Source organism: Thunnus maccoyii, chromosome 22, assembly GCF_910596095.1.
Source record: "Thunnus maccoyii chromosome 22, fThuMac1.1, whole genome shotgun sequence".
Lineage (NCBI taxonomy): Eukaryota > Metazoa > Chordata > Actinopteri > Scombriformes > Scombridae > Thunnus > Thunnus maccoyii.
The window spans coordinates 12,832,604-12,850,994 of record NC_056554.1 but is presented as its reverse complement, the minus strand read 5'-3'; the positions used below and the strand labels follow the sequence as shown (position 1 = coordinate 12,850,994).

The 18,391-nt window shown below is 38.5% G+C and overlaps 1 protein-coding gene across 4 annotated transcripts; it reads left to right on the top strand.

Annotated features, from left to right (window-relative positions):
- The first annotated feature begins 3,193 nt into the window (after positions 1–3,193).
- On the top strand, positions 3,194–18,035 carry capgb (capping protein (actin filament), gelsolin-like b). 4 transcript variants are annotated; one of them, XM_042402085.1, is made up of 10 exons: positions 3,194–3,298; positions 5,708–5,767; positions 8,817–9,010; positions 13,241–13,395; positions 14,011–14,169; positions 14,359–14,508; positions 15,237–15,323; positions 15,417–15,549; positions 17,289–17,380; positions 17,624–18,035. In XM_042402085.1, exons 3-10 carry the CDS (start codon positions 8,818–8,820, stop codon positions 17,687–17,689), a joined length of 1,035 nt encoding a protein of 344 aa, XP_042258019.1. In that variant the 5' UTR covers positions 3,194–3,298; positions 5,708–5,767; position 8,817; the 3' UTR covers positions 17,690–18,035. The 4 variants fall into 4 exon arrangements, with proteins under 4 accessions (XP_042258019.1, XP_042258020.1, XP_042258016.1 ...); XM_042402086.1 differs by lacking the exon at positions 5,708–5,767 and having other exon boundaries at positions 3,196–3,298; XM_042402082.1 differs by lacking the exons at positions 3,194–3,298; positions 5,708–5,767 and adding an exon at positions 5,802–5,995.
- The last annotated feature ends 356 nt before the right edge of the window (positions 18,036–18,391 follow it).

Genomic DNA, 18,391 nt, shown 5'->3' with positions numbered 1-18,391 from the left:
TCTAAACGCAGGTGCACAAAGCTTGTAAATTAAAGATTTCAGTCTTTGATTTTCTGAAAACATCAGTTTTTGTGAGCAGACTAATTTCCAAAAAGGTAAATTTAATCCATTTAAAATAAAATCTACAACACAATTAAGTGCATAAAGTGAAGGGAGCTGAATATATGTTGGTTTACTCCAGTATTGTACTATTGTATTGTAGTTTACTTGAGTATTACCATTTTAAACTACTTTATACTTCTACTGCACTACATTTCAGAGACAAGTATTATACTATTCACTCCACTACATTTATTTATCGTTACTTTGTAGATTCAGATTTTACATACAAAATATGTGATCATCTTTAAAACGATATTACACATTAACAAGTGTTAAATTAAAGAGTTAAACTATTCAACAGCATATAAAACAGCTCAAATTAGCTGCACTTTACAAAACACTCCTTACATGACGATAAATCAGAAATAATAATCCAATATCATATTTGATAATATAACATAAACTTGTTAATTTTTACACATGTAAAATACACAAAATATGTTTAATACTGGATTAGCAAAGTAGCATTAACTCTTTTCATGAACTACTAGACTAACAGACTTTTCTTAATTAATTAAACAGATATAATTAATTACACTGATCGTGCTTCATTCCTCCTACGTGTGATTGTAATTTTCTATAATGATACTAAAAGCATCCACATATTAAATACTCGTTTATTGAAGCAACAGCAGTACATTTACTGAAGTACCACTGTACCACAATGCGAGCGCTGCAGGTAAACACACTTTTCCTCTTGATGGCGCTCTCACCTAAAGCTAAACTGTCCATCAGACACAAACTGGCAGAGAAACAGGAACATGAAATCTCAAGATAGTTTGTTGAGAACAGATACTGAACATTTTCACACTGAGAGGCGAGTTTGACTGCTGAATCACCTGTTTTTTGAGATTTAACTTGAACTCATTCTGGAAACTGAATTTAAGGTAAAACATGGTTTTTTATGGGTTTTTTTTTATTGCAGTTGGTTTTCTTTACTTTACTTTACTTTACTTTACTTGGGTATCTCTGTTTTATGCTACTTTGTACTTTTACTGCAATACATTTCAGAGGAAAATATTTACTTTTTACTCCTCTTGCCACATTTTTGTCACAGTTCAGCTACTTTTCACATTTATATGTTACATTTAAAAGTTAATATACAATCCAGCCAACTAGCTAACCAACAGTATAAGTTGTTAAAATGAGCTCTACTTTGACAACAATAAAATGCTGCTTACATCTACACATCAATGAATCATCATTGATATTACAATAATAAATATAATTTTGTATAGAGTGTACGTTTACTTTTGACAGAATGCTTCTAAATGTACTTTTATTTAAATTTGAGTCAGGATTACTTGTAAAGGAGAAGTTTTTTCTTTGTGGCTTTGACACATTTACTTCACTTTGCTTGAATTTTGTTATATCACAGATCGTTCAAGATAAATAACTCAAACCCGCTGAATCTGCAGATATGCTGTTTGGTAGGCATCTAAAAACATCACAGCAGGACTGTAAAATAACAGAACAGTTGCTATATCGCCACCACTTCATATAATATTTATTTATGCCGGTCTGGTTGCTTACAATGAACCCTAAAAGGTCGTGGCTGTTCAAAGATGATGAGGACAAACATACAAACTCTGCATATATTTGAAATACAGACGACCCTAAATGTGTTTTAATATTCACGGAGAGGTTTTTCATTGTAGGAGAATTTATGACATCACTCTCCTCCAGCAGGAAGTGAACCATCGTCACATCGCCCCTCCCTGTCCAAAAGTTTGGACTTGACTTTGGTGTGTTTGTTTCTTCACAAGAGGCCTTTCAGAGTCTGAGTCAGAGAACACATCAACGGTTTTCCCCGTTTTCCCCTTTAAGTTGATTAAACTTTCTGTTTCATCTTGTTCCAACTTTTCATCGAAGTTATAAGAAGAGCATGACGTTTACATGGAGGGAAAAAAAAACTAAGATTCCATGTTTTTTAAGGCGGCACTTCCATTAAATCTAAATATTCTTGATGTTTTGTTCATAGTTTTCCCCAAAATGCAGGCTGACATACTTGGTATCTTTAGAAAGTTTGAGATTTTCACCAGAATTTTGAATTAAGTTTTGTAAGTTTGACAAATGTTTGCATTCACAACATAAATGACCGACTCACGCCGGACCAGTGAGGTTTAAAGGGTCTGTCTGTCAAAACCGCAACACAGAATAAACTCAAAACACTCAAAACTTCTGTGGAAACTGATTACCTACAACTATTTGTCTTCATTAATCGTCAATTATGACTTTTTTCTCAGTTTGCTTAACATTTTAAAGAATTTCTTGTTGTTAAAATTGAATCCCAGCTAAAAAAAGTTCACTTCTAGTCCATCCACACCCTGACATAGAGGTCTTTCCTAATTTGTAAGTGCACTTTTAAGGTGGGTAATCTCATAAACCTGTGGAAATGTTGAATCACAGGTTTCACACTGACCACACAGGATAAAACCTGTGGGAGTACGTCATATACTGATCACAGCCTCCACTGTGCTTCAGGTAAGGGTGTGTTTAACTGGGAGAACCCATGTATGACGAATAAGTGTGTTTGAGCTTGTTACCGTGGTGATATTTACTGACTGTGGAGTCCTCGTGATTGAGTCATTAATGAGTGAATGATTGTTGAAAGGAGAAGCATTATCTATAAGTAGTAAATAATGATTTATTTAAAGCCTTGTGTTGATTATTATGATCAAACAGATATTAGAAAAGAACTTTTAGCAGAAATATGCACGTTACAAAACTCAAGAAAGCAACAATCTCTTATGTTTTTGTAATTTTTTGTTTTTTAAAACATAGTTTTTATATTTCTGATTTAAAAAAACAATCTAATGAAAGTCTAAATATTAACAAATCAAGTTTAAAATGAGCTGTTGCATCGGTTTCACACGATAGACGATGATTTTCTCAACCAAGTCTAGTTTGCATTTCAAGTTTCCCTCCACTCGAGTTCTGATTCAATCAAGTTTCCGCACTTTTGGCGTCTTTTGTGAGTGAGTCAGAGGGGCTGGGCTTGGACCGCCGCAGACAGAGGCAGGAAATATTTTGTGTGCGTGTGTGTGTGTGTGTGTATGAGAGAGAGAGAGAGAAAGAGAGAGAGAGAGAGAGAAAAAAAATTGTGTGTTTAGGACATGTTTCTCCTTGCATGAGCACTTTTCTCTCCACTCTTTGCTCCGACGTGTTGCGTCCCAACGCTACTTCACTCTCCAAGGTAAGCCTTAACAACTTGAATTATCCTTTTTTTTCTTTGTTTTTCCTCTTATTTTCCTTCCTCTGCCTTTTACCCAGCATTTGTTTTTTTTCCCCTATTTTTCCTCTCCTGCACTCTTTTCCTATTCACACATCACATTCCTTCTCCTGAAATCAGCTGAGCAGGACAATGACTCCTCGGAGAAACTCGACTTCTCTCTGAGATCCATCTCTCTATTCAAACTTTGCGCTTATCCTCTGCTCCACATTTCTGTTATCAGTAGGGAAAGTCCAACCTTTCATTTCCTTTCCTACTCTTTTCCCCATCTCACCTCCTACACACCTCCTCCTGGTCTTATTTACCGGTGTTTCACAACTTCCTCTAAGTAAGGGTGGGGTACTAAATCAACCCCTGGGCAGCCTCAGAAGAATAAGCTCGGTATTGATATCAGTTATAGGTTAAAAACACATTTTCCTTCAGCTGGAGAAGTGTAATTTAACATTTATAATATACTGTATTTCCACTCTCATTCGCCTTTGTTCTCCGGTCCTCTCAGTTTCTCCCCGTCTGCATCAGTCTGTCTTGATTTCAGTGTCCTAATCTCATAATCATACAGTGCATCCAGCCATACAAACACACACAAACACACACACACACACACTCACTGTCAATTGACCGATTGCTCTCCAATCACTCCACGCCTGCTGCTCTGTCCGCCCGCATATTGTCTCCTCTCATATTTCTGTCTGCTTAACAACGCATGAATGACTGATTGACTCAGTGACCCCTGCAGCCTATCTGTGACCCTGTGTCTCCATCTAAAGCCCTCTGTCCAAACTCTGTCTCTCTCTCTCTCTCTCTCCGTGTCTCCATCTAACCAGGCGCCAAAGGTCGCTTCAGTTGCCAAAAAGGCCTAAAGGTCAAGTTTCTATCTTCTAACCTCTCCGGCTGCCTTGTTTTCTTTTTGGTGACATTATCAAGACTCACATTTGACTTTATTCATCACTTGTTTCCTCTCTTTGTTACCCTGCTTTAAATCACTAGATTGGATTATAGAGATTAATGAGATTAATTGCATTTTACCTGAATGCATATACCTCACATTTGCTTCAATATGGCAAACCAGTATTTATGTGTGGCTGAGGTAACCAGGCATATAAATATAGATGCATATCAGCAGTGTTGACACAGACGTAGCATGTTGCTGTTTTTCACATGACTCTGACTCACCAGAAGCTCAAAATATGAAACACAAAACTGAGAGTAGAGAGTTTAAAACCTCCGGATGGCTCTGTCTGGCAATGACAGTAGATTAGAAGCAGCAACGATGTACCTAGATTTACATAAAAGCTCCTTTGTCACCTCTATGAATTTTTTTCATAACAGATTATGAGCAAAAGTCACACTTCTCAGGATACAATCTTATGGATGTCTGAAATATCATCATGGCCCAAATATTGTTCCTATTCAAAGTCTGCAATGAGGTCACTTATGTCTCTGTAGTGTTTAAAGAGGACATATCATGCATATTTCCAGGTCTGTTTTTTTTATTCTGGAACAACTTTGCATGATTTACAGTTTAAAAAACTCCTTATTTATCTTATGTTGACCCTTTATGAAGCCCATCAGTTCAGCCTCTGTCTGTAACAGGTCGTTTTAGCTCCTGTCTCTTTAAGGCTGCCCCTCAGCAGGCTATGTTTTGTCATTCTTTACTCAAAATAGAAACTTCTCACATACATCCATACATGTTTGAGCCTGAATCTGATATGAAATATGCCAGTGAACATTGGCTACAATCTTATCAACAGACGGCCATCTGTGGGCATCACACGATCTTACAATCTGACGTCATTTCGAGGAGGTAACGTTGCAAACGGAGCACTTAGAGCAGGCTGAAGCCCTGGATTTTGACTTTCAGGGAGCATTTTAATATATGTTCACCTCAAGTTTTTGAACTTTAACCATGTTTAACGTAGGTGTCCAACATCATAACAGTATATAAATGACACAAGATCACAAAAAGCACATGTCCCCTTTAACAAATAAGTCCAAATTCCTTTTTTGCGTCTTTTTAAATTCTTTCAATTTCTAATATTTGTTGCTGGAAAAATAAGTTTGGCCTTTCTTCAGTTAAAGTTAAATATGTAAAAATGAAAACAGAGACAGTGTAGTGTATGATATTTGATTTCATTTTATTCATATACACATTACAGTGAAGATGATAGTTGACTGCATCTCATAGTTGATGCCGTTGTAATCCTCAGAGTCTGAAAATCATTGAGAATCTGTGTAGAAGGAGGAAAGACAGTCAAGACTGTGAGACAAAGACGAGGGAAAAGGAGGAGGAGGAGATGGGAAGAAGGGGAAAGATGAAGGAGCCAGCGTCTTGCTCTCCCAGTAATTATCCGCTTGGTTTTTATCTTTAACCAGGAACCAGGAATCCGACTCTACTTCCCCCTCCCCACACGGCGTCCTATCCACAGGCTGCAGGTAGGCTTTCATCACACCGGCTCCAGTTACCTCTCACATATAAGCTAACCAGGCCAGGTGAGCGCAAACACTCCTCCTCGCCAGACCTCTCGATCTCTTACAACCACACGCACACACACACACATACACATACACACACACATACACAGGTTCACACACACTTCAGTGGACACGCAGAATGGAGCCGGAGTCAGACAGCATGCCGGAGGTACCAGGGGAGATCATACAGTTAAGTGGACCGGGGCTTTTTCTCTGCCTCCTTACTTACTCTTGGAGCGGCTGTCCAAGCATTGTAACCCTAACCCCCGGGGGCCCCTGCATGTGCTCCCTCAAGCCCTTTCTCCCTCTTCCTTGCACCCTCACTTCCTCTCCTCCTCTATCTGGCATGTTCTGATCAGTAAACAGCACCTGTTTATTGATGACAGAGTTGTGAAAGTATTAGCTGATATAAGATATCAAGGGAGGAAGTCGTACGAGTTTTCTGTAAATGGAAAACTTTAAAAACGGAAAGGGGCGGAGATGCTGTTGACATCCTGTTCGGTTGACCACAATGCTGACAGTTTGCGGTAACAGTTTCAGCTTTTTTTTCCTACTGCCTACAGAGTCATTTTAACACACAGTACAGGAGCAGTCGGCAGCAGTTTCTGAGATGGTGGATTAGTGTCCTTAGTTGGCTCTAATCATTATAATCATGTTAATTGTTTGTTTTTCCGTCCTACTTTATCAGTTATAGTCACTGCCTGGCGCCTGTGGGACCTAAAATGAAACATAAACTGCTGACTTGTATGAAAGCTCTCTCACTAAGTGTAGTAAACGCTCCACCCAAGTTTATGTCAAGATTGTTATATTTATTTGTTTATATTACCCTGACAGAATTTATGTAACCATAAGGCCCAGCGCTTTTCTTATCAAAATAAGCTAAACCTCGGGAAGATGTTATTTGACGTCACTACAACACGAGTATGTTAAGGCTTTAAATGTTTATGCGTTATCACCCAGTGAAAGGTTTATGATTGTCTATAGAAGCATGTAATCTAAATTTAACAAGTTGTTTTTTTTACAGCAGATATTTTGAGAAGATTTTTGAGTGAGAAACATCTAAACAAAGAGCTTTAAAAATGATAGACGACATCTTTCACAGCAGACATTTGACTTGTCATAGGAGGAAAAGCGCAGGTGTTACTAATATCATTAACGATGGCTCCACTCTAATCAATTGTCCCAGTAAGTCATGACAGTGTGCCTGCATGCAGAATACAGGGAACATGAAACTGAAGCAGCTAAATGGAAATCAGCCTTCATTTAATCTGATTATTTACAGCTGTGCTTTTCCTGCTGTGACATGTCAAAAAGGCCCATTGCGTCAAATATTTTAATATGAAGTATTGACAACAGTTGCTCAGGTCATTTAAGTCACATGATAAATACTGAGATGTGGCTGAGAGCTTTGGACAGAGCTGGAAATTTTTTGTCATTCAGCAACAATTTTGATAGTTGATTGGCTGTTTATTTATCACTTGTTCCTGCTTCCCAAATGAAAGGATTTGCTCATTGTATTTGTTTTATATCATTATAAATTTAATATTTTTGTGTTTTGGACATAAGATACAGTATAACAAGTAATTTGAAGATGTCAGCTTTGGCTCTAGGATTATGATGAGCATATGTTACAACCTTTAGATGTTTTACAGACTAAAAATGGTTAATCCGCTGAGTCTGAAATGTAACCTGGTGGTTATTCATGAAAATAATACCCAGATTTACACTCAGTTGCAGCTCAGTTACAACACAGTTGCCAATTTATTAGGTGCACCTAGTTAATACAACAGCCCTGCAATAAATTCAACCTTCATAAAGGTTACAATCTAGATTATAGAGAGATGTTTCCAATTTTTTTGTATCAGTAAGGGTAGAGACTTTGGGGTGGGTTTTGATGTTTGTTTTTGGTAGTAGCTTGTCTTGTGTATTTTTTATTTTTTTTCACTATCTTTCCAGTCCCTGTTCCCAAGTTATTTGAGCAAAAAGTGTGATTATGATTCTTGAAAGTTTGATTCTTACCAGAAATTCAGTAAATGTATCTCAATTCTAGCACCTGTGGCCACATCACAATATAGTGGGACAGAGTGAGAAACCGAAAGAAATGAAGCATGCAAGTGATTCGTGTATCTCTACAAACCTCACTCAGCTAAACCTCAAAGATAGCAAAGCGAAGACAGGAAGAGAGAGATGTGTGGTTGGGTGACGCAATTGGTACACTGTTGTCCTTCTTCCTGTGTGATTGTGTAAGAGATAAATAAATGAATATATATATAAAAATAAAAAGAGGGTGTACATTAGAGTGACTCAAACAAGTCCATACTTGGCCTGTTCTCTAACTGTGACATGATCCAGCCTGCATATAGCCACACCTTGTTTTGTGCAGTGACACTAGTGTTTTGTTGGTGAGCCCACTTGGTGTTTAGTTGCATAACAGTGATGTAATGTAGCTTTAAGCTGCAACACAAGCTCTTATTTTGTGTCAAGTCATGGTGTAATAACGCTCATCACATCAACCACATCATTATCTCTGTCTTTTTTAAAGTGATTCTGGTCTTTGCAGCTTAACTGATTTTCTTCCATTTACACCTCAAGACTAACTCTCCTCAGTCAGTTGACCTTCACACATGGTGGGAAGCTTAATTTAAAAACATGTCTCTGACTTCCGTTGCTTGTCTTCTGACTGTGACTAGTTGTGGGCACTTCCCTCATTTGTCAGAACTGTGTGGGTTTAACTTCTGCTTTTAATTCACCTTACACTCACCAAAAAGCAGGCATCTTCTCCCAAATGGAAACGGTGACAAAATGCTATTTATTCATACATCCTCTTTCAGTTAACTTCTCTTTGTGTGGTAGAGGAATTAGTGTAACCCACCAGAAAAATGTAAAATGTTTCAAACAGTCTGTGGTGACTGTAGGAATCCATCCCCCGCTATGTTCGTCCTTCTCCACAGTGACATTTGTCTTAGTTTCTTTTGTCTTATCAATCTTTCCCCTCTTCCTCTTTCCACAGCATGCTCCCCTTCAAAGCAGCACCAGGTCAGTTCAGTCCAGAGGTCCGGGAGCCGGGCCTGCGGGTGTGGAGGGTGGAGAAGATGAAGGCCGTGCTGTTGGATCCCTCTGAGGTGGGAGCCTTTTATAACGGGGACTCCTACCTGGTGCTGGAGCACCGTGGACAACTGGGAGCCGACCTCCACATGTGGATAGGTGAGAGACTGAGAGTAGCCACTGAGCAGAGAAACATCTGGATGATGTAATGTGTATCTGCTGTCGACAAAATAATTCTACCCAACGTGATTCAAAGGGATCACTGAGAATGACTTTAGGGACAATTAAAAGGCCACTACCAGAAGACCTTAGGGTTCATAGGCTAAAACCAAATCTGATAAATAGGTAGGACCAACACCATTAAGAGCTTTATAAACCAATAAAAGGATCCTAAAATCAATCCAGAAGCTGAGTTTTGAAGTAATTGTAATTGAGCTATATTCTTTTTAGGGAGACCAAAAAGTAGATCATTACAGTAGTCAAACCTGTGGGTAATAAAAGCGTGCATTAGTGTCTCTGTGTTGGCTTCAGAGAAACAATTGCACTCTGTCAATGTACATGAGGAGATAAAATACATTCTTATTCATGTGTCTAATGTGAGGTTGAAAACTGAGGTCTGAATCAAAGATAACTCCTAAGTTTTTAACTTTAATGCCAGTGCTTGCAGTTTTGCATTGAGTTTGTCTCTTTGAGCTTCAGGACTAATAACCAAGACTTCAGTTTTTTCCTGATTGAGCTGTAGAGAATCCACTGTCATCCATAACTTGATATCTAAAATACAGTTAAAAAGGGCATCTATTGGCCCAGAGTCATCAGGAGACATGGCAATGTAAAGCTGTGTGTCATCAGCATAGCTATGGAAATTTCTGCCAGGCCACCTGATGATTTTTCCAAGTGGCAGCATGTAAAGGTTGAAAAGTCTAGGGCCTAAAATTGAACCTTGAGGAACACCACAATTCATTTTATAACTTTTAGATGAATATTCATCCATGCTTACAAAAAATTCTCAATGGGCAAGATAGGATTTTAACCAATTAAAAACAGTACCAGAAATGCCAATCAGACTATGCATGCTGGTCTGAAGTTATTAAGAATTGAGGGACCTAAATTGTTTCGCTTCAGAAAAGGTTTAACTATGGTGGTCTTAAGAGCAGTGGGGAAAACACCCATCTAAAGAGAATAGTTTACAATGTTGAGTGAATCTTCATCAAAAAAAGCTATAAAATGTTTTAAAAAAGGATGTGGGAATGAGATCTAAAAAGCAGGTTGCAGGTTTTAATTGGGAAATAACTTTGCCAAGCATCTCAGCATCAACCAGGACACATTTCTCCAGTGTTTCCTCACATAAAAACAAGGTTCTGGGGTATTAAGATTCATAGGCTGACGTTGACATAAATTTGATCTAATAGTGTCTATTTGATCTTTGAAGTGGACTACAAATTTTTCACATTTGGAGTTGGTAGACACACTGCTATTAATTTATTCTTTCTCCACTTTCTTTCTGCTGTTCATCAGATTATCTTTAGTTTAATTTCAGATTAGATGTTATCCTTTGCCGTTTTAGTGGGGGCACTGTGTCAAGGGTTGACCGTAGTTTACTGTTATCAACTATCTACAATAAAATCACAAGAGGAGTGCCAAATATCTGCAGGGAATGTTACGTAAGAGATCAATAAAACTCGCAGTCTACGTAGTAAGATAGCGTTTGCTGACAGCTCTTTCTGGAATATCACGTTGTATAAAACACTTGACCGTAAGAGAGACACAGAAATGATCAATCATACATCCACAGCTAAAGAGATGTTGGCAGACAGGCCGTGGATGATTACAAAGTCTAAAATGTGGCCTCTGAGAAGGCTGAGTAACATGTTGGATAAAATTCCTACAGTTCAGAAATTTCAAAAGAGTCTGCTTGTCCACATGCAAATTAAAAAATCAACCAGTATTGGGAGGCCACTGATATTTAATCAACTTATTTATTTATTTTTTTTACAAAAGAAAAAGCACAATGAAGACTAGTTTTCACTGAAGACTTACTTTTTCTTTTATAAATCAGAGAAGAAGAGAATCAGAAAAAAAAAGAGAATAGATAATCAAAATAATGCAAATATTTCAGAAGAGATAATTGGAGATAGTCTGATTAACTGAAGAGATAATCAGCATAACTAAGAAAGGATAATTGGAATAAAATAAGAGAGGAGATCATCAGAATCAGAGAATAGAGATAATCTAAATAATTGAGAAAAGGTTATCAGAATTATTGACGAGAGATTATCTGAATCAGAGTAGAAGAAATGATTGGAATAATTGAGAAGCAATCATCAGATTCAGCAAAGGAGAGATAATCAGTATAATGAGAAGAGGTATTGGGAATAACAGAGAAGATATAATCGGAATCAGAAAATAAGAGATAATCAAAATAATTGAGAAGAGACTTTATTCACCAAAGAGAGATTGAAATTTGACTTGCAGAAATTTACATCAACCCCAACTCACAGGACGACACAAGAGCTAATAGACAAATGAAATGCTGCAAGAACAACACGCAGCTGGACATACATGTACACCAGAACAAGCAGTGTACATGATACATCACGTGATATACTTTGTATAATAATCTGTGAATTTTAAGCCCTTGACAGGAGATGAGTGGAAACTTTGCTGCTCGTTGTGAACCATGTAGTTATGACTTTGCTGGACGGAGTAAAGTAGAAATAGGACAAGTATCGTATCCTTCTCTCCAAGTAAACAAGCTAACCAATGTCCGCTGCTTACTACACACCTAATCCTGGCCCTGTGCTGCGGTTGAAAAGCTAATAACCCTGCCACTAATGGTGATGACACACGAGACACAGCGCTGACCTGCTGCATCATTGTGCGAGGAGAGAGAGGCTGGATAGAAGAGGGACGATGAGAGAAAGAGGGGAAAGAGCTCCCGAGGGAAACGGGGATGGTTTTTGAGCAGGGCCCATTAAATATGCAGGAATACTGTTACAGTACTCAAATGTGGCTGTTGTTTCCAGCATGTATCCGGTGCTTAGGTAACACTAAGCTGATTGTCACAGCTTGGAGAGGGTTCTCTTTGCCCAAGCATGCGTCTCTCCGAAACAATCCCTCCCTCCTCCGCTTGTTTACAACCCGTGACCACCTTGTTGTCTTTGTATGTTTACTGGACGACACGCTTTTCATCTCTTTGTCTCTGTGACCGATCACTTCTGTCAGCAGCTCTTTGTCCTCTCCTTTTTTGACATTTTTAACTTCCTCATTCTCTCTCAGGTGTCTCTTCTCTCATTTTTTTTCTGTATTTCTATTTCCTGTCTTCACTTCATCTCCCTCTACCATGGAAAGAATCACAGGGTGCTAAAAATAAAGTCACAAAAGGCCACTTGACTCTCATTTTCAACAGTTTTTTGTTTGACAAAATAATCCCAACTCAAGGTCCACTTACTACCTCTTTCCAGAGCTTTAATCATATCACACACACTTCACTCTTCATCAGGAGCTGTTAATTTACAAGCTCAGTTATGATTTCATCCACAGAAGGACTAATTGTCTGTGTTGGCTTAAGAGTTAAGCATATAAATTTATTCTTGATCTTGGAAGTATAAGTTTGACAAAACAAATCCAACTCAGAGTCCACTCACTAGCTTTTTTCCCCAGAGCTTTTAAGCATATCACATGGCCCCCATCATTTTTGTTGTATTTTATATAAAAAGCAAATGTCTGGCTCTGTCAAAGTTTACAAAAATTCATTTATCAGTAGGTTAGTCATGAGAAAATTTAAAAAAAACTACACGGTTTTGACCTTTTTTAAGTTGTCACCCAGAATCAAAGAAAGAGATAATACTTTGGTTTGACCTTTTTTGTACAAGTCAATTTATTTATATAGCACAACACATCACAACAGAATCTTATCTCAGGGAGCTTTTCACATAGAGCAGGTCTAGACCGTACTCTTTAGTTTTCAGAGATCCAACATTTACCCCGTGAGCAAGCACTTGGCAACAGCGGCAAGGAAAAACACCCCTTTAACAGGAAGAAACCTCGAGCAGAACTGGGCTTTAGGTGGGCGACCATCTGCCTTGACCGGTTGGGTTGAGAGAGAAAGAGAGAGGGCGAGAGAGAGACACAATAGCCCATAGACAAATGTCTATACTGGATAATTAGGACAGCAGGGGAAACTCACAAAACAAAAGTTTTGCAGAAAACAATGGCAACAGAAAAGAATAAATCAGAAACAATGAACAAAAAGAAATCAAAAGTTATCTGCCTAAATGTCACCAATATGTTTTATGCTAAAGTAAAAAGGTTAGAAAATCTTTTCTTTGCATGGATGTACTGTTGCATCAAGTTATATCAAAAGGTTTCTCGTCCCTTTCTCTGTTACAGGTGAGAAGTCGTCTCGGGATGAGCAGGTGGCGTGCGCCATGCTGGCCACCACACTGGACAACTTTCTGGGTGGTGACCCCGTTCAGCACAGGCAGGTTCAAGGCTATGAGTCCCCTGAGTTTATGGCGCTCTTCCCCAGAGGAGTCAGCTACAAGGTGAGGACCAGGGATAGACCTGATTGTAGAAGCTACTTGAACCAGCAAGATGTTCAGATACCTGAAAAGTAGAAACGCCTGGCAAAACCCTATTATTAATCGCTATTAGAATTAATGAATTGTAGGTGTACAAGTACTGAAATCTTTCCAGGAAAGTTTTGGAAATTATTCAGAAATTAAAGATAAGTAAAGTATTACCATCTAAAAACAAGTATGTACATATTTAAAGATTTTTTTTAGACCTAAGGTTTTCATCCAACAGTAGTAATGTGATACATTGATTGTGATTTATACTTGATTCACTTGCAAAGTCATTTTTCTCATATTTTAATCATAGGTGGGAAACTGAAAGCAAAAATTTTGTTTAGTCATAGCTCTCATTTTATTTAGCATCTTTTTATTGCTAGATTATCATTTTACAGCACCCCGGATATTATTGCCTCTGTACCAAAGTGCCTTCATGTTAATGAGTTTACAGAGATGCCGAGTCAAGCTTGTTAAACCAGATAAAGCTAAAATCGCAGTGTCATTTAACAACAAGTCAACTGACCTAAAACATAAAAAAAACATATAAAAACCCAGTGTTTTTAAATGAATATCCCTCTTTCCTCACAGGACGGCGGTGTGGAGTCAGGCTTCAGAAGGGCTCAGGACTCTGGGACGGTGCAACGTTTGTACCAGATCAAAGGGAAACGCAACATCCGTGCCAAGGAGGTGGAGCTTTCCTGGAGCAGCTTTAACAAGGGAGACTGCTTCATCCTCGACCTCGGAGAGGTGAGGACACCCACAATCCAGCATATTTAGTATAGCTAAAAAAGTTATGTGATCTAAAATCCATCTGTGCACAACAAAATAAACAGCTTGTCGTGAAACTGAAGCACATTTAAAACTGCAAACTACATTTAAAAAAAGTGCAAATTTCTCATCGTTGTGCTGACCTGCTGCCGCCTCTCCGCTCTCCAGATCATCGTGTCGTGGATCGGATCGCAGGCCAACATCTTCGAGAAGCAGAAAGTGCGTGAGATCGCTTCACTGATCCGTGACACGGACAGACATGGAAAAGCCCGAATCGTAGACGCCAACGAGGGGGAGGAGCCAGAGGAGATGCTCAAGGTAAACTCACACTTTTAAAGGTATACTATGCAGGGTTTTCCTAAAAAAAAAAAAAAAAACAATGTATAGACCCATACAAACATAATCCCTCTCAATCATCACTTATGACCCACTACAAGTGTGTGGCAGTGTATTCATCTGCAAAGACCCTGCCCTCTGCTTGTATTTTCTTATTATTTTGCTGTGTTTGGGACGCTTCTGGTTGTCAACCTTTGGGCAGTGGGTGTGTAGGCCACAGCCAATAACAGTGTGCAGGGTGTGAGGTCGGGGTTCGTACCAGTTTTATCTCCGTCTCTCTCTCCTCTGCTCCGCTCTGCGTCTGTGTGTCTGTTTGACCAAGGGTGGGGCTGAGCTACACACACGCAGAGCAGAGAGGTCACAGCGGACAGCTATGCGGAGGTGTGGGCTTGTTTATTTGCGCTTTAGAGCACAACTGCCGTGAAAAGAATCTGAAAAGAACATTTTATTTATCTCATTCACGGCTTTGTTGTCGCTACCGCCGCTCCCTCTCTCTGAGCTGGGGAGGAGGGGCCAACTTTGAATGGTGTGTTTACAAACAGCAACTGACAAATCCTGCATAGAGTGCCTTTAAGAACTATCCTCTCATGTCAAAGTATTTTATTCAGGTGACATTTGAAATTTACTTGTAGTGGACATAATTTGTGTTTCTCGAGCAAGGGATACTGCCAAAAAAATGTTTTAATGTTTTCTGTTTTGTTGATGAGCAGGTCTTGGGGCAGATGCCAGAGCTGGCAGAAAGCACGCCAGAAGAGGACACCAAAGCAGACGCCTCCAACTCTGCCTCCCTCTACAAGGTAACTTCAGCGATTTATCAAACTATGATATGATTGTTTTGTTTTTTTTTAAGTGAAATGCAAAATAAAACCTGTGTACCTTTTACTCCACAGGTGTCTGATGCGACAGGTTCCATGACGATGACCAAAGTGTCAGAGAAGAGCCCGTTTGCCAAGGAGCTGCTGGTCCGTGACGACTGCTTCATTCTGGACAACGGTGCCAACGGAAAGATCTTCGTCTGGAAAGGTGAGGAAATACGACTTGACCCCAAACCAGCAGACTTCTGCCGCCTGAAATGCATACCGAGGGAAAGTGATAGTTGTTAGATGCCAGCGATATTCAGTATCTAATTGGATGAAATTTTAATGAGTGTTGTGAAAAATAATGATTGACAGTTTCACAGGGAGGTAAGTTTGAGGACACAGTTGGATATGTGTACTTTAAAGTGTCCACAAATGTTTCACTATTCATTGTGCAGTACATACTATATGTTTTTATATTTTCTACATATTTTATCATTTTCAAAATAAAAAATATACAGTCGTCAAATCTAACTTGACATTAGCTGCTGTTACTGCAAACAAAGACACATGAACTCACCTGAAAAAGACAGAAATGTCGATTAGGATATATTTTCTTTCGGAGACTTCAGTTTCAAAGGAGAATGTAACATAATAACATATAAGAACAACAAAACAGAGCAGCAAAAGTATCCAGGAGGCCTTAAACCCAGAGTGACTGTTATAAACACTTTTTGTTGGAATGTCAAAGAGCTTCGACACATGTAGAAAAGTCCTGATCATGTTCTGGTGCTCCTGATCAATGGGGGTATTTTTTTAATATTGAGTATCTGCTGATGCAAAGTCTCATTTGATATTTACTTTTATTACATTTTTGCTTATTTTTCCCCACATAATACAGCTGTGCATATTTGCGCTGCAGTAAACCCACATATAATATTTTGTATTATGTCCTGTAGCAGTGACGTCCAAACTTTTGACTTGTGACTTTAGACGCTGCTTCTTAAAGAGCCTCCCACCCCGAACCAATGGATAGATATTGTAAACAGTATATATTGCACAATATGACATTCAGTTTAAGATTACAGAAAGAAAAGGAAGAAGAGTATTGGACTAAATGGGATACATACCTGACTAATGAAGAGTCTGACAACTGAAACTACAGCAAATGCAATTGTGAAACATAAAAGTGCACGTTAGTTAAAGTGTACCATGCTGTGACTAGTAACTCCAAATTATATCATCCATTATAACCAAGTGATGTCAAGTTTATTGTGTTCATAAAACAGAACTATAAAAAAACTTTTTCTGTCATTGAAAAAAAGATATGCCTCCCTGCCCATTAATAATTTTTTTTTTATTAACGACAAGTAAATTTAATGTGGAATGAAAAATGCAAGAAAAATAGCACATGACTGCCAGAGTTTTTAGACACAAAAGGCATAAATCTCTCACTCTATAATGATAGTGAACTTGACAGCAAGACAGGTTTCATCATATTTCAAATATGCCGTGTTTTACCTTCTTCCCTGTCAATCATCTGTCCATCTTATACATGTCGTGCTGTCGGAATAAATCTTTACAACCCTGAATATCGCATCATTAGAGCACATTTGTCTGGTAATTGTCCTGTCATGAATCATTTAATCCTTTAACTTTACATGCTCTCAACATCCGTCTCCCTGGTCATGTGCACCCCCATTTAGTATTTTTGTAATATGTGTGGAGAGCAGAGTTAGACCGCCTCTCTCCATCTACCGTGTGAACAGAATACCTGAAGTCCATGTGCATTTTTCAACCAACAGCAGCACTTTACAGCTGTGGTTCACCTGCAGAATGATGCAAAATGTCCACTTGTCAAGGATATCTCCTACTATATAAAGAGTGTACATACTGCAGCAGGAACACAAACTTGGTGATTTGATTTAACTGCCAGTATTAACACCGTTCATTGTTACATGTCAGGTAACGGAGCAAATGCGGAGGAGAAGCGGGTGGCCCTACAGATGGCGGATAACTTCATTGAACAAATGAAGTACCCCAAGATGAAAACACAGGTACTAACTCTTTCTAAAAATTAACCTGAGGTTTTCTTCCTGTCCTCATAAAGGAAACACTGATTCCATTCTTACTGTAAATGTTTTCATAGCAGTTATATCTCACTATAAACACCAGCTTGTTAAGATGTTAAATGATCATTTACAGGTTTTTTTATTATCACCTCCTGTGTGTTTATTGTAGTTTCTTTATGTATACAGTAAAGCTGTAAAAGTTAATATGAGCTCTGTGTTGTTCTTCAGGTGGAGATACTGCCGCAGGGGAAAGAAACCATCATCTTCAAGCAGTTTTTCAAGAACTGGAACTAAAACATTTCATGGAAACATTTGACAAATCCTGCACTTGAGGAGGGAATACCCTCAACAGCCGACTGTATATCTGAAAACAGACAGCAGCATCCGATACAAACACAACATTTTTTATATGCATTTACTGATATGTACATATTTGTAAGGTACCATGCAGACAGAACACACTGTAGTTTGTTTTGGTAGAATCAGAGATGTGATGCCACTTTTATAAATGATGAGAGTATAAAGACATGAAGAGATAAAAAAAAAGAACCTTAAGTCAATGAGTTGAGATGTTTTTTACATTTGTTCTGGTGTCACAGATTTGCCTGCATTTGAAAAATAAATCTGAAACTGACTTGTAGAGGAAGTGGATTGTGTTGTTTTTTTTTCCTGCGTCATTGCAAGATGGTCTCAGCTTTGGTGTCGAGACTCTCGGCCATGCATGAAAGTAGACCAAAGGTATCAGTGAGCCCTTTTTATGTAACTTTGTTTCAAAGTATGCTCTCTCTGTTGCCATGGCAGTATGATTATTACCTGCACACAGTAATCTAATAAGATAACACATGGCAGTCAAGGTCGGTGGTGGTTTGTACAGTAACAATTTGAGGTGCTTTACTTGAGTATTTCCTTTTTCTTATGCTTCTACTCAATTCAAGGTATTATGGAAAACATCTATTACATTAATCTGCAGATTCAAAACCTTTTTTCAGTTTATAA

Bases quoted from the DNA above. Each gene is read 5' to 3' on its own strand.
- capgb (XM_042402082.1), top strand. From the start codon at position 5,946: ATGGAGCCGGAGTCAGACAGCATGCCGGAGGTACCAGGGGAGATCATA. The intron at 5,996-8,816 runs GTTAAGTGGACC...CTCTTTCCACAG, and splicing joins GTACCAGGGGAGATCATACA to CATGCTCCCCTTCAAAGCAG. The intron at 17,381-17,623 runs GTACTAACTCTT...GTTGTTCTTCAG, and splicing joins ACCCCAAGATGAAAACACAG to GTGGAGATACTGCCGCAGGG.